Raw genomic sequence first — 15,505 nt, 5'->3', positions numbered from 1 at the left:
GGACCTGCTAACCCCTTTTCCTCACTTGCCGTTTTATATTAAAATGACTAGTTTCGTGTCTGCTCTCCACACTAGAATGGAAGTAACTCAAAGGGAAGGGCGTGCCCTCCTCACCTATGTGCTTCTCGCTGCTCACAGTATCGCATAGGAGACACTGCATTTTACTGAGCTAATAAGGTGCTGGAGAAGGACAGGGCGGGCTCTTCAACTGCTATACTGACATATTTAACAGAAGCAGCATGATTAAACAGCTCGCTTTTGTTTGGTACCTACGGTGCAAGATGCACACCGGGCAATTTGCACATGTCATTTCATTTAATCCTCACCAGAGGAGGCAGGTGATAATTACCCCCATTTTCTAGATGAGGAAACTGGGGCTTAGTGAGGCAGAGTAACATGCCTGGCATCCTCAGATCCAAAGCCTACACTTGTAGCCACTGTGCTCTGCGGCCTCCGGGATGCCCTCTCTTGTGCTGGCTCTGGCATGTGGTGCTAACAACTCTCCAGAGTCTTGAGTTGCCAGAAGTTCCAAATCTGTTTGGTTCCAAACCAAACCTGAAGTTTCTAGGTCAGCAGGAGAGGTTTCTCCAGGGTTCCGAGGGCTTGTAAGGGGGCGGGTCCACCTTCAACTCTAGAGAGTTCAGTTCTCCACTAGAGAAGCCAAAGGTTGATTGGGGGAAATACCTTGAGAGTGATGGGTGTTTCTCTCTCTCTCTCTTTTAATTTTTAAATTTTATTTAATCTCTTTGATGCCAAAAAGGAATTCATAAGGTTTAAAACTATTTTCATTAACACTAGTTGATGCTTCCAGGCATATCATATTCTGTGGGTGGGTTCTTTAATTCTTTTTTAGTGTTTATGTTTGAGAGAGAGAGAGACAGAGACAGAGAGAGACAGAGACACAGAGTGTGTGTGTGTGTGTGTGTGTGTGTGTGTGTGTGTGTGTGTGTAGAGGGGGGGGGCAGAGAGAGAGGGAGACACAGAATCCTAAGCAGCTCCAGACTCTGAGCTGTCAGCACAGAGCCAGACGTGGGGCTTGAACTCATAGACCATGAGTTCATGACCTGAGCCAAAGTTGGATGCTCAACTGACTGAGCCACCAAGGCACCCCATGTAGGTAGGAGTTCTTTAAATGACAAAGTGGACTTTTCACTCTGGGTGTTATAATTTGAATTGCTGAAGCCCATATGAATTCATGACAGGCTTTGGATAGGCTAATTAAAATCCTAGGTCCATCAGCAAGTTAATTAACCTCACTAAGCTTGTGTCCTTATCTATAAAAATGTGAGTGAAAAAAAATGTGGGTGAAAATTCTGACCTTGTGGCATTTTTATGACAGTTAGAAATGATACTAAGGGTTGATGGTGGGGGCGGGGGAGGGGGAAAAGTGGGGAATGGTCACTGAGGAGGCACTTGTTGGGATGAGCACTGGGTGTTGTATGGAAGCGATGAATCATGGGAATCTACCCTTGAAGCCAAGAGCACACTGTATATGCTATATGTTAGCTAACTTGACAATAAATTATATTAAAAAATAAATCTAAAACTTTTGGTAAAAAATGATACTTGTAAAGAGCTTAATTCAGTGCTTGGTATATGGTATATATATCAGTCACTGTTTAGACATTTTTTATTCTTTTTACAGATGGGTGAAGGAGCAAAGATTTGAAAGAGGCAATTATTTTCACTAAATCATAGTCTCCACAATCCTGGAAAGTATGCAGTAGCTCAATAAATATTTCTTGACTGATGGACTGCATTAACTGATGGGTCCCCTTAGTGGGAAACTGGCTTGGGCGGCATGGAAGAATTGCTTTTATGTAACTTGCAATCCTGACGCTATGATTCCTTGCAACTTTATGCAAAAATCATCAAACTTCAGTGGTTCATTGACCCTAGACTGGGCTACCTCTTAGAACTCCTCCACCTTTCAGCCTAGTCTAAACTGAAAACTTCTAGGAGGGCTCCGTACATCAACGCCATCATCAAAGGGGCTGCCATATGCTGACCACCTGCTCTGTGTAGGGGCTTCTAACACTACTTCCCATAGTCCTCACGGCAACCCAATGAGGTGGTTATGCTAACCCCCATTTATAGAACAGAAAACTGAGGACAGAGAGTAAAATGACGCATTGGAGGCCTTGTTAACTGGAAAGGAGTGAGGCTGGGATTTGGACACATGCCTAACTCCAAGGCCTCCATGTTTTCTGCTCTTCCACGCTGCAAGGAAGGAGAGAAAGGAGGTGCTGTCATTTGAGTTCCAGAAAATTCAGCATGCCAATGGAAAGGGATGAGATCCCTTTCACATGGTGCTTCCTGAGAAAAGATCGATGGCTTTCAGAAAGACCCAAAAAGAGAGATCTGGGTTGACAGGAGATTGGTCCTCAGGGACCAAAAAAGGGAGCTAGCCAGTAATATATTTTTACTATTCATTTGTCAAATAAAATTATTTCTGTAGTGACAAGTTTTTATTTTATGTTATTTTTTTTAAGTTTTAATTTTAATTCCAGTTGGTTAACATACAGTGTAATATTAGTTTCAGATGTACAATATAGTGATTCAACACTTCCTTATGTCATCCGGCGCTGATCACAAGTGCCCTCCTTGATCCCATCACCTATTTAAAAAATGTATATCTAATGAGAGAAGATGTTACTTGAATGACACATTCATACTCCATGTAGTGTCCTATATAAGTTTTTATTTTAACCTGGAAAGATGTAGAAAATGACAATTCCTAGTCTAGGGACAAGCGTATCCAGAATGACTGTTCATTTTCCTGTTTTTGGAGAACAAATTAATGGTGATCTTGAAAATTGGATCTGTGAATCCACATGTGTAGAGGGCATGTAAGTAGCACCCCTTCATCCTCAGCTCCCAGATGGAGAGGGATATCTTGTCGCTTTGACCTAGAGGTAGTGACTGTGGTCTCATGATTCATTCCTCGCTCACAATTATATTATGAGCGTCCTCTTACACGTCCTCGCTGCAGCCGAACACCAGAGAACAGTTTGGCTAGAGGGAATAACTCTGCTTGATGACCATTCCCCCTAATTTGTGAGGCAATAAGGATCCAGAGCACTCAGCCATCTGGCAATCTCTACACAGAAGGTTCTGGCAGGCGAGGGATTAGAAGAGCTCAGACTGCTGGCAGGAGGCAGCCCACTTAGACGCCACTGCTCGAAAAGATCCTGCAGTGAGTGAGAGAAATATTGCCGAGGATGCTAACTCTGACTTTTTCCAGCAGCTTCAGTCAACTGCTGAGAGAACAAACCCAACCAGCTAAATAAGGCGATGCTTTGGCAGGCTCAGAAAATGTGGATTAGGGGAGCCCAACCCAAACCGGTGCTTTTGTGATCTGCCCATTGCCTCTCTCTATTCCTATTCCCCAGGATAGGCCAGGATAGTAGACATAAGCCATACTTAGGAGACTGCCACCCGCTGCTTCAGCACCAGAGCCAAGGGAGGGGAAGGGAATCAGAGATACTAACATCTGTTTTTGTTTGCTTTGGGCTCTCACCTGGAGCTTCAGGTGAGCTTGGCTCAACTCTTTTCCCAGCAAGGCATTTGATCTTGTGTTTTTAAGGGAAGTCCAAAGAATGAGACTAAAGATCTCACCAAGAGGGACTGGCATTCAATTGATGGGTGGAGTAATTGCCTCAATGAAGAACCCAACACAGACCCCCTTCATGGATTTTCTATGGATGGATAATATGGGTTGCAAAATCTAAACATTTGTTTGTGGACCCTGTTTAAATCTCAAAACAATCCTGCAAGTGGGGTGGAATCCTCATTTTGCAAATAAGGAAAGAGAGGCTCAAAGAAGTCAAGTACCTAGTCCAAGGTAGCTACATCGTGCGAGGTAAAGAAGGGGTTTGAACCAGGTCTGAAGTTTATGATGACAGGCTTTGTTAGAGCACAGCTGCCTTACTCTTGTGTGGCATTTTATAATTTTCAATGGACTTTCCCTTATGTTATATCCTATGAGGCTCACTATAAACAACTGAGGTAAGAAGGGATTTGACAGATGAGAATTCAGACTTAGTGTGTTAAATCACAGCCCAAGGTCACCAGCCCAAATCCCTCCCAGCAGAGGTCATGCTCTACCATCCCAGCTTGAGTTTCTTATTCTCCACCCTCCCTTGGCTTCCTTTCTCTACTATCCTTTGGTGAGTTGCTCAGAGTGCAAGGTTGTTTGAGAACAGCCAAGGCCAAACTTAAGTTACCTCCTTTTTCCATGTCCCCAAATACAGTACTAGCCATAGCTCAGTGTACAGTGTCTTACTAGGTGTCAAACACTATGCTGCACATTTTATATTTATTTAACGTAGTGCTCACAACAGCCTCATGAAGTACCTGCTATCATCATACCCATTTTATAGTTGAGGAAACCAAGGCACATAGAAATTTAGCAGCGGCCAAGGTCAAAGAGCTAGTGAGTAGTAGAGCTGGGACTGTAACCAGGCAGGCTGGCTCTTGCAAAACTGCTGAACAAAAAATTAAGAATTAGCTGCAGAGCACTTAAAATTGATGGACTTGAGGATCTTCAGACCGATCCTCTGCCCCAGATTGTCTTGTCTGGAAACCACCCCAGAAAGACAGATTGGTGCTGATTTGATTGGAATTCTGGAGGCAATACCAACCACTTATTTCTTGGGGAGTCTAGAATCACTCCCTCCTGATCTGTCATACCTTTCAGAGTTGTAAATGTGGATAACAACTTGAAATGTACTCTTGCCATAGGTAGTGTGGTTGGGTGTGGAGATGGGTTGGCATGGGGATGGGGGATAGTTGAACCATTGGAAGTTAGAACAGTAGGGTATCAGTATGCCCAGTCTACCATCATGGATCCTTTACCTTTCCTCCCCACTAACTCCCTGGGCCCAGATGGAATACCCATAGTCTAGACCAGGGCTTCCCAAACTCCCCAGATCATAAGAATTACCTGAAGGGCTTACTAAAAATATAGACACTCAAGCCCCTGCTCTGAAGATTTTCATTCCATAAGACTGAGGTAGGACCTGGGTCTAGATATTTCTATTCTTAGACACCGGTCATTCGTCAGTTAACAACACATGTCGGGGTTGTGCTTTCCCTACACAAGAAGCTGGCGATTCAGAATGAGTAGGACTCAATTCCTTCCCTTGATGAGCTCTGGGCTTACAGGGCTATTGACAAATAAACATATAAGTCTGCTTTAAGGCATGGTGGGAAAAGTATAGGGTATGGTGGGAAAACAGGGAAGGGTATCTAACCCAGATCAGGTGGTGGAAAGGTGGAAGTCCTATGCCATCAGGTCTGACACAGCACATACTCTTATCCTGAGATGGATGGGATTTTTCAGCTTACTCCACCCACCTACTGGAAGGTCCCCACATTCTGTCATCTCCTACTTCTGGATCCAAAAATCACCTGCTGTGGGTCAAGGATGGTGGTGGAGGGGCTTGGTCTGAGGCTCCTCTCTGCGCCTGTCTGTCCTCTTCCCACGACTTACACTTGTTTGCTTCATATATGACCCATGGGTCATTTTAATCTTGTTTTGTTTCCCATGAGCAGTATTGCTCACCTCAAATGATAGGCTAGCTCAAATGGATGCCTTTGACTGAAATGGTGCCAGAGTGAACCGTGGGGTCAGTGCACCTCCCCTCCCCACTCCAGCCCTCCTCTAGGTATTTCTCTGAAGAGGTGGGCACAGATGACATGTCACTGGGTTGTGGCACTCTGGCATTGCAGGGAGGGACTCAGCCCATATGGAAGAGGTTGTCTGGTCCTCACCCTTGTGTCATGGAGCTCAGTGGCTCCTAATCTCCTGGTGTCAAAATCCAATTCATCCTGCTGGGTCAGATGCTGTCTGAGTTCCCTAAGCCCCCTGAGGAAATCACAGGAAGGGAGGGAGGAGAGCTTCTGTCTTTTGTCAACTGTGGCAAGTTTGGGTGATTAAGCTAAAAAAGCAAAGTCATTTTGGTCCAGAGGATTAGTTTTGAGGTGTGTTGCAAATCTAGAAGCAACTTATTGCCCGGGAGGCAAACCAAACCCAAGATGACTCTCAGCTAATTGCTTGCCTTTCCATGTGCCAAGCCTAAATCCTCGGTATATAAAGGCCAGCTTCTTCTCCATCCCCGTCCTCTGCCTTCATCCCTCTAGACTCTTGCTAAGCGATTGCTAGCTGACCTCCAAGCTCTCTCACCATGAACAGACAAGTCTGCAAGAAGTCCTTCACTGGTGGCAGCCAGGGTTTCTCGGGCCGCTCCGCTGTGGTCTCGGGAAGCAGCAGGATGAGCTGTGTGGCCCGCTCAGGGGGAGCCAGTGGAGGGGCCTGCGGGTTCCGGGGTGGGGCGGGTGGCTTTGGCAGTCGCAGCCTCTACAGCCTGGGTGGCAATAAGAGCATCTCCATCAGCGTGGCTGGTGGCTCCCGGGCTGGTGGCTTTGGGGGAGGGCGTAGCAGCTGTGGCAGTGGCTTTGGGGGTGGCTATGGAGGTGGCTTTGGTGGTGGTTTTGGTGGTGGCAGAGGAATGGGAGGTGGCTTTGGAGGCGCTGGTGGCTTTGGAGGAGCCGGTGGCTTTGGAGGGGCTGGTGGCTTTGGAGGGGCTGGGGGTTTTGGTGGAGTTGGTGGCTTTGGTGGAGTTGGTGGCTTTGGTGGGCCCGGTGGCTTTGGTGGGCCTGGTGGCTTTGGTCCTGGTGGCTTCCCTGGGGGAATCCAGGAAGTGACTGTGAACCAGAGCCTCCTGCAGCCCCTCAATGTGGAGATCGACCCCCAGATCGGGCAAGTGAAGACCCAGGAGAAGGAGCAGATCAAGACCCTCAACAACAAGTTTGCCTCCTTCATTGACAAGGTGAGGGCAAGGTTCAGAGGTGGCGTGGATGGTTTTGGCTGCCCAGGGGGCTGGTATACAAAGATGCCTGTAGGATCTACCAGGCCCACAGGTGGAGTATTGGCTTCTTGTTCTGGTTCTGCCTTGGGCCCTTCAGGACAGCAAACATGCCTCTTTTGCTCTTCGGACCTTGTTTTCCTAACTGTGAAACAGGGAAAGGAAAGGGAATCCAGTTCCTGATTTCCTTCTGTGGATATGACTAGGGAAAATGAAGTGGGGGCCAGACGTGCTCATTCTCCCTTTTAAGAATGGGGCATTAGCCACGAACTTATTATAGCTATCATTCAGTTTCTCTTGGAGAGCAACTGCTGGATAATCTAAACTAGCTGGTAGTTAAATTTACATTACTAGGAAACGTGGGACTGCCTCTCAGTGATGGGTATCAGCAACTGACTCACCTTCTTGATTTGAGCGGCCTATGCAGGGTAAGGTGTGCTGGATCTGGGGGAATGAACCTGGGTCCGAAGTTAAACCCAGGTCAACTATAAGCTGAGTAAATGAAAGGGGAAACAACTAGGGAAAATGTGGCAAAACTTAAGAAAAGTTAGACCTTGATGACTGTTTTCACTGCCTGTAGGGAGGTAAAATGCTTACTTAAAAGTAATTATAAATAACTTTATTTATGCTGGCTTCATGTAGTGGTGTTCCCAAGGATCCTAGTAGAATAGGGCAGTGCTGGGTATGACTCTCAGTTTTGTCATGTAGTAGCCACATCACTTTGGGCAAGTTAAACTGTTTGAGACTCTGTTTCCTTGCATACAAAGGGGATAGTAACACCTCCTTTACAGGTGGCTGTGAGGATGAACTGAGATAGAATAAGTGAAGGTAGTAGGTATAGACAACATATTCTAGCTCTCCCTTCTCTAAATTCTCACTCTTCCAAGTTAAAAAGCAAAACACAACACAACAGAGGCTATTGCAGATTGGAGAACTGGGTTCATTTTCCACTCTTTGGGTTGTGTGGCTCCACTTGCCCAACTCAGGAGGCTGACTCCTTCTCTTTCTCACCTGATGCAGGTGCGGTTCCTGGAGCAGCAGAACAAGGTCCTGGAGACCAAGTGGAATCTGCTCCAGCAGCAAACCACAGGCACTGGCTCAGGCCCTAACAACTTGGAGCCTTTCTTTGAATCCTACATCAGCTTCCTACGCAGGCAGTTGGATTTGGCTCTGGGGGAGAGGGGGAACCTGGAAGGAGAGCTGAAGAACCTGCAGGACCTCGTGGAAGACTTCAAAAAGAAGTGAGGCCCCAACTGGGGAGTTTCTTCTTCCGGGGGATTAGCAGGGAGGTGTAGCCTCAATTTGAGATTTTTAACTGTCCCTGACTGCACCTTCAGTCAATACTCTTGGATGGACTTATCAAGTGGGCCATGACCAAGTAGAAGGGGTCAGAGGGTGGGGACTGAGACTTCTAGGTGGCTAATTATGACATATTTCTCAGGCTCCAGGCAGGCCCCTCCTACACTAATTTAGGTGGATGAGAGAATCTTCCCAGAATTAAAAGGCTTTTGGGATGAAGAGCCCTCCATTCTTACTGTACATGGGAATCACCTTGGAAGCTTGTCAGAAATGCATATCCCTGTGCGCCAGACCTAGTTATTCTGAATCAGTAGGTGTGGGGCAGGTCCCAAGAGTCTAGCGCCCCATCTGCCCGGGTTCCTGGCAGATGGTCTAGGGTGACTTTGTAAAACACTCTTTGTCCAGTCCAATACTCAGTTTCTGTAGCTTCAGTCAACCTCCGCCTGCATGTGTGGGGTTGTAGCTGATACCCTCTGAGGTCTGTGAGAGGCAAACAGGGCCTCTCAAGGTGGGAAGGGAGCTCCAGATATCCCCGGGGTCAGGACCCACAGGGGTGGGAAGCCCCATTCTGGGTCAACTGCACAAGCCTAGTGGGCACCCACTCTGTGCCAGGCTCTGTGCTGAGCTCTGGGAATCCAGTGGGCAACTCAGATTGACGTTGCCCAGAAACCGTTTCCCCTGGAATCATTCCATTTTTCAGTCTTCGTGACATCCAGACCCTTGGTGGGAGATTTTAGTCATTAACAAGCAGGAATCTCATAACCTTGATGCACTCAGGAGACATAAGTTCATTTTTAACCCAAATTCCTGTAAGAAGCAACTGTTAATGAAAAGGGAAACAGAGGACAGAGGCAGAAGCACCTAGTCTGAGAAAATACCTCTCTGGATCTCATGTACACACATTGTGCTTTGTGATGTTTGTCACAGCCAAGCAAGTAAGTAGTCAGGCTCCTTGCAGTCCATGCCCTTGCCCCCCACTCTCCACCTCCCCTCCCCACGCTCCCATCTTCCCACACTTCAGCCTGTTGCCTGGGCTTGGAGGGAGGAGGACGAGGCAGTCGCCTGAGCTCTGAAAGTTCTCTAAGCAGGACTGGCTACTTAATTCTGGGGGCTCAGTGCCCAGTGAAAATGCAGGGCCCTTGTTAAAAAATCGGGCTGGTGCCAGCAGAGCATTAAACTGAATGTGAGGACTTTATGAACCTAGGGCCCTGTGTAACTGCACAGGCCACGCGCTCATGAAGCTGCTCCTGTCCCCTGGTGAGGAGATTCTGGACGAGTGCTTAGGATCTACCCCCATGTCCCCGTTTTTAAAAATTTCTGAAATTTCACTGTCCAAATGTGTGCTTCTTTCTGTCCCAGGTATGAAGATGAGATCAACAAGCGCAATGTGGCCGAGAATGAGTTTGTGGGGCTCAAGAAGGTGAGTGAGAAGGATGGAGCAGACCAAAGGTTTATTTCTGATTTCTGGGTACTACTCCCATGGAATCAGGGCACAGCCAGTAGTTCTGGGGCACAGTGACCCTATGCTGTGTGTGTGGTTTTTATTTTTCCAGACAGTTTTTGGAAATGAAGGAAGCTGCTCTAAATATATTATTGGTAAGGAAAGACATCTTACAATGTCACTGTGACTAATGAACTGATTAGTAATGCAAACGAATAATGGCGGCTTTACGTGTAGCATTAATCAAGGTTTTCAGCCTACAAGTGTACCCTGGATGGTATTAATAAGAACAAGTGACCAATATTTGTAGCTGACTTAAACAGTCATCGTAAAGATGTAGTAGTGAGAAGAATACCTTTATTTCTATTCAGAAGGCTGGTTACATGGTACCAAAACCCCAAAGCCACATGTTAGATAAATGTGATTTTTCTACTCATACTCCATGCCTGGCTAATAGGGTTTATATTTTGTTAAAGTATCAGGGTTTGATTTGTCAAAGCAATTAAAGGGAAGAAAACCACTTCAATTTTCTATTAAAAGGGAAGGTGAGAAGTGGAAATTAGGGGGAGGGCAGGGGAGGGACAAGAGGAAGGATAAAGGCTTAGGAAAGAGCTGTGGGTGGTAGGGGAATGGTGGGTCGTTCATTTGGGTATCTGATTGCCCGTCTCTGTACCTTTCAGGATGTGGACGCGGCGTACATGAACAAGGTGGAGCTACAGGCCAAGGTGGACAGCCTGACAGATGAACTGAACTTCCTGAGGACCCTCTATGAGATGGTGATTCCTTGATTCCTCGGTTTGCCGAGCTCCAGAGCCTTCCTGTCTGCATCTTCTCTAACATGCTTCTCAAACAAGATGTTAGGAGATAGTCAAGGGGCAGAACACTCACAAAACCAGGAACAGAGCTTGGAACTCAGCTACACCCCACCTGGGAAATGCTAACTTAGCTCACCCAGCCCACATAGACCTGGGCTACAGGGACAGGGTCCGTCTCCATCTTCTTTGTTTTTCCTGTGTCCTCAACCCATTTTGTTCTACACTTTCCCCCTGGCTCTTATACCAATAGCACAGCTAGCTCCTTCAGAGCACTCCTCCCTACTCCAGTCCCAAGGAACCCACACAGTTGGGCTCACTGACTGATACTCTCAGGCTGAGAACCTGATTCTATTTGCAGGTTTTCTTTAACTTTGTTGCCTGGCATCCTTTAGGCTACAGCCAGGTCTGAAATGCAAGCTTATTTTTCTGGCTGTTCCATTCCCGGCCCCATTTTTGGGGATATCTCTGCTGGTAGAAGATTCCTGGACTTATTCATTCCCAGCATCTCCTGGGCCAAGGGATGGTGAGAATGACCATTCGTGTTCCCTGTAGGAGCTGTCTCAGATGCAGAGTCATGTCAGTGACACGTCCGTGGTCCTGTCGATGGACAACAACCGCTGCCTGGACCTGGACAGCATCATCGCTGAGGTCAAGGCCCAGTATGAGGACATCGCCCAGAGGAGCAAGGCAGAGGCCGAGGCGCTGTACCAGACCAAGGTGAGAGCCCTCTCTTTGCCTGCATACTCTGGGTTTAGGTCCTGCTGACCTTCATCAAGAATATTGTAACATTTCGTGAAGCCATGTTGACTGGTTTCTCCTCTGTCAGCTTGGGGAGCTGCAGACCACAGCCGGCAGGCATGGGGATGACCTGAAGAACACTAAGAGTGAGATCATGGAGCTCAACAGGATGATCCAGAGGCTGCGGGCTGAGATTGAGAATGTTAAGAAGCAGGTGGGTCTGGACCTATTGGAGAGATCCTGGAGGTCTTCTGACCCGTGGGGAGAAAGAGCAGCAACTATTGTGCCTCTGCCACATGCTTTCTCTGTCCTTTCATGGTGTCACATGTGGGATAGCTGTCTCTGGGAGACTCCATTCTCCCTGAGATTCCCTCTGAAAAATGAGCTTCTTGGAAAGCTCCCTAAGGAGAAATGGTTGCTCATGCTGGCTTTCCCAGCAAATCTTGCAGTTGTAGTGAGGGCCTTAAACACTCAGCTCTCAGTAGGATCTACCTTCAGTAAACTATTTGTCATAACCTCAATGGCTAATTTGTGTCACTGGAATAAACTGATTAGGTGGGGAGTATTTAACAGTCTTGCAAAAAACCAGTTACCAGATCACTACCACCTTTACCAGTGAATGTGTTCTTTTTCTTATTTAAAATTTTTTACATTTATTTATTTTTGAGAGACAGAACACAAGTGGGGGAGGGGCAGAGAGAGAAGGAGACACAGAATCCTAAGCAGGCTCCAGGCTCCGAGCTGTCAGAATAAAGCCTGACACAGGGCTCAAACTTACAAACCATGAGATCATGACCTGACTGAAGTTGGACTCTTAACCGACTGAGCCACCCAGGTGCCCCTGTGTTCCTTTTCCTGATGAGACATGAGTTAATTTCAATGGGCCAAAGATAAACAGACCAATTACAAAACAGACTTCTGTTTTCTGGGTATGTGACATTGCAATTTCTGGTAAGGGATGGAGGGATGCTGAATGGAGAAAAGAACTTTCAGGAAAGATCAGCTGTTTCTTGATCACTATGCTAATTACTCTCCTACCTTCCCCTGGACCAGAACGCCAACCTGCAGGCGGCCATTGCTGAAGCTGAGCAGCGCGGGGAGATGGCCCTCAAGGACGCCAATGCCAAGCTCCAAGAGCTGCAGGCTGCCCTACAGAAGGCCAAAGATGACCTGGCCCGGCTGCTGCGGGACTACCAGGAGTTGATGAACGTGAAGCTGGCCCTGGACATGGAGATTGCCACTTACCGCAAGCTGCTGGAGGGCGAGGAGTGCAGGTAAGGGGCTGTGGGGCCAGCATTCTCCAGACAGGATTTTAGAGTGACCTTTGATAATGAAGAAAGAGAGCAAGATGATTGGAGAGGACAACTCAAAGGGTAAGGAACCTCCTGAATGACAGAAGTTAGGATTTTGTTTTTGGTGAATCAAGATAATTGATTCTCCTATTTACCATGGACATATGTATTACACAGCTCTGTTGTTCATTCTTATGAGCAATGAGTAATAAAATGTGCATTGGGGTTATGATAATAGTTACAGTGATATCCATTGGAGCTTTTTAAAAAATGTTCATCTATTTTTGAGGTGAGGAGGGGCAGAGAGAGAGAGGGACAGAGTATCTGAAGCAGACTCTATGCTGACAGCAGAGAGCCCATGTGAGGCTCAAACTCACTAACTGTGATATCATGACTTAAGCCAAAGTTGGACACTTAATCACCTGCACCACCCAGGCACCCCTGGAAGTTTCTGAGATGGCAGAACATTTTATGTGCTCTCTAATGTAGTAGCTATTAGTCACTTGCGTACTAATGGCTAGTGCAACTGAGGACATGAGTTTTACACTTAATTTTAATAAATTTTAATAAATGTAGTTAGCCTCATGTGGCTAGTAGTTACCATATTGGACAGCATAGTATAGACAGTCCTGCAATGCTCCACCCCTGAGGCTGAGTCCATAAGGGAGGTGGCCGATGCACACACACTCTGGAAAAACAGCACAATATCAAGTAGCAGATAAGGGCTTAGGGAGTGGATATCAAATGCTAAAGGACTGTCAAGAATTGAGAGATCTCTGCTGACTAGCTGCTCCACGCATCGTGTGTCGAGCCTCTGTTCTTAGGCAGCTCCCAATCTGATGGAGGAAGCAGGTATGAGAAGGAAGCTTAAGGATTTTTTATAAATCTTGATGACAGGTGTGAGAGTGAAGATGGTGCTATGTGTATTGGGGATTTTGGGATGAGGACAGAGTGGTCGACCACAGCGGGGCCCACACTGGCAAGGTGCACAGACACATTCCACGTCTGCTCAGATGTGTGGATGTGCCTGCTCCATGAACATGGATGAGGCACAGGATGATGAGCTGTGTGGGCAGGACATTTTCAGGCTCATCATGTGTTGAGTGTCAGCTCCTCTTACATTTTACCTACCTTGAACCATCACCAGCNNNNCCCCGGGAAGGTTTACTGGGGAAGGCTTCTTGGAAGAGGAAGATCAGAAAAAAATCAGGGAAGTAAAAAGACGGTCTAGCAGGGGAGGAGAGGTGAGGAGGGACTAACCACCTGGGGGCTGGGTGTTGAGCACTTTGCCCGGAACAGATGCTCTGGAAACTAAGGGAAAGAAGACGGACGGATGAAGAAATGGAGGGTGGCTGGTGAAGCTTCTGAACCCCTCAACCCCGCTCTCTAGCCCCCCAAGCCCCTTTTCTTGGGGAGATGTGGTCATGGAGACACTTAGAATAGCCTTTCTTCCCCCTGGAAGCTTGACTTCTAGTAGAGCAAATGGGGGATGTTGCTCCCAAGGTAATGAACCCTCATTAGCCACAGAGCTAATGACTCATTGCAGAAATAGTCCACATCTCTTTCTCTTCCTTTTTAGGATGTCTGGAGAGTGTCAGAGTGCTGTGAGCATTTGTAAGTAGCTCTTCAAAAATTTTCTCCCTGGGTTGCAAAAAGGGTGATCAGAGACACACTCATTGACTGATCTACAGCAGTAGAGCCTGACCCATGCAAGGAGACCAGGCCCCCAAACAGCGCTAGAGCCATGGCCACACACTCCCCGCCTCACATTAAGCCAGGAAACGTTAAGGCCAACGTTCAAATGCCTGTGGTCTTGGGGAGTTCCTTAGGTTGGAAAACCAGAAATGTCTATGGACGCTTCTGGCTCTTGTTCTTGGGGAGGGACAACAGAGGGCCAGGCTCACTCTTGTCAATTACAAGCTGAGGCCTCAGAGAAGTTGAGCACATTCTTCCAATCCGCAAGCCAAGCAGGGCAGAGCTATGATGCAGACCCAGGTCTTTGCCTGAATCGAGTGCCTGTTTTCTGCAGCAGTGGTCAGCAATGTCACCAGCACCAGCAGCGGCTCTGCTGGAAGCCGTGGAGGGGTCAGTGGCAGCAGCAGCGGTAGCTACAGAGGCGGCAGCAGCAGCAGAGGCAGCAGTGGTGGCTACGGAGGGGTCAGCTGTGGCAGCAGCGGCGGCTACGCGGTCAGCGGTGGTAGCAGCGGGGGCTACCAGAGTGCCAGCGGTGGGGGCAGGCTCAGCAGCGGAGGTAGCAGCTCTGTGAGCCAGAGTGGAATTGGCTCCAGCTCTGGCGGCATTCAGACCTCGGGAGGCAGCGGCTATAATAAGTCTGGCAGTGGAGGCAGCACCAGCATCCGTTTCTCCCAGACCACCAGCTCGAGCCAACACTGCTCCAAGTGATCCTCTGGGGTCAAGTGTCCATGCCCACCTGCATCCCTCTCAGCCTGCCACGGCACCTCCTACTCTGCTTGGCATCAACAAAGGCCAACCTCAACCTCGCTTTTCTTCAAGTTCCCCAGAGAAGGGGCTGAACTTCTTTCCGGCTCCTCCATCTCCAAGACCTCTCCTAGGCCAGGAAGGTCCAGCTGCCAGTCCCCCACGATGATGCCCCCAGATGAGGCTGTGATAGCTCCCGATGTGATAACTCCATACCACTACGGACTTTTCCAGCCTGGCCTGTTCCCACCCTGGCCCATCTCCCTTTCTTACTGGGAGTTGATGGTCTGGAAGTAAGCGTGTTTCAGCCCCGCTGAGGAGGGGGGTGCTAGAGAGTGAATGGTCAAGTTCTCTGGACTGTTGGTTCTCAGGGTGCCCTCTTCACATTGGCATCATGTCCTGACCTTACCTCTGTCCCCTTAATTTCTCCAGCTGTGGAGCCTCTGGTGATGATTATGTTGTACTTACTTTTCTCAATAAATTGCACTGTGTTTCACATTCTGGTGTTTGGCTTTCATTCAGGGAGTCGTAGAATAAACGGAGGTCCAAGAGTGGAGAGAAATCAAGTGTGGTTGCTGGTCTCCCAGAAGTTATGGTGGGTATAAGGGATGC

At 47.8% G+C, this 15,505-nt stretch overlaps 1 protein-coding gene across 1 annotated transcript; it reads left to right on the top strand.

Moving 5' to 3' along the window:
- Positions 1 to 6,188: 6,188 nt before the first annotated feature.
- On the top strand, positions 6,189 to 14,857 carry LOC144222901 (keratin, type II cytoskeletal 2 oral-like). The gene is made up of 10 exons (XM_077753610.1): positions 6,189 to 6,489; positions 6,586 to 6,833; positions 7,890 to 8,110; positions 9,528 to 9,588; positions 10,290 to 10,385; positions 10,977 to 11,141; positions 11,251 to 11,376; positions 12,216 to 12,436; positions 14,034 to 14,068; positions 14,484 to 14,857. Exons 1-10 carry the CDS (start codon positions 6,189 to 6,191, stop codon positions 14,855 to 14,857), a joined length of 1,848 nt encoding a protein of 615 aa, XP_077609736.1.
- The last annotated feature ends 648 nt before the right edge of the window (positions 14,858 to 15,505 follow it).

The sequence above is a fragment of the Crocuta crocuta genome, unplaced genomic scaffold, assembly GCF_008692635.1.
Source record: "Crocuta crocuta isolate KB4526 unplaced genomic scaffold, BGI_CrCroc_1.0 scaffold30, whole genome shotgun sequence".
NCBI lineage: Eukaryota > Metazoa > Chordata > Mammalia > Carnivora > Hyaenidae > Crocuta > Crocuta crocuta.
This window is presented reverse-complemented; position numbering and strand designations above follow the sequence as displayed.

Coding starts and splice junctions, on each gene's coding strand:
- LOC144222901 (XM_077753610.1), top strand. CDS start 6,189: ATGAACAGACAAGTCTGCAAGAAGTCCTTCACTGGTGGCAGCCAGGGT. Junction 10,386..10,976: donor TGAGGACCCTCTATGAGATG/GTGATTCCTTGA, acceptor TGTTCCCTGTAG/GAGCTGTCTCAGATGCAGAG. Junction 11,377..12,215: donor TTGAGAATGTTAAGAAGCAG/GTGGGTCTGGAC, acceptor CCCCTGGACCAG/AACGCCAACCTGCAGGCGGC.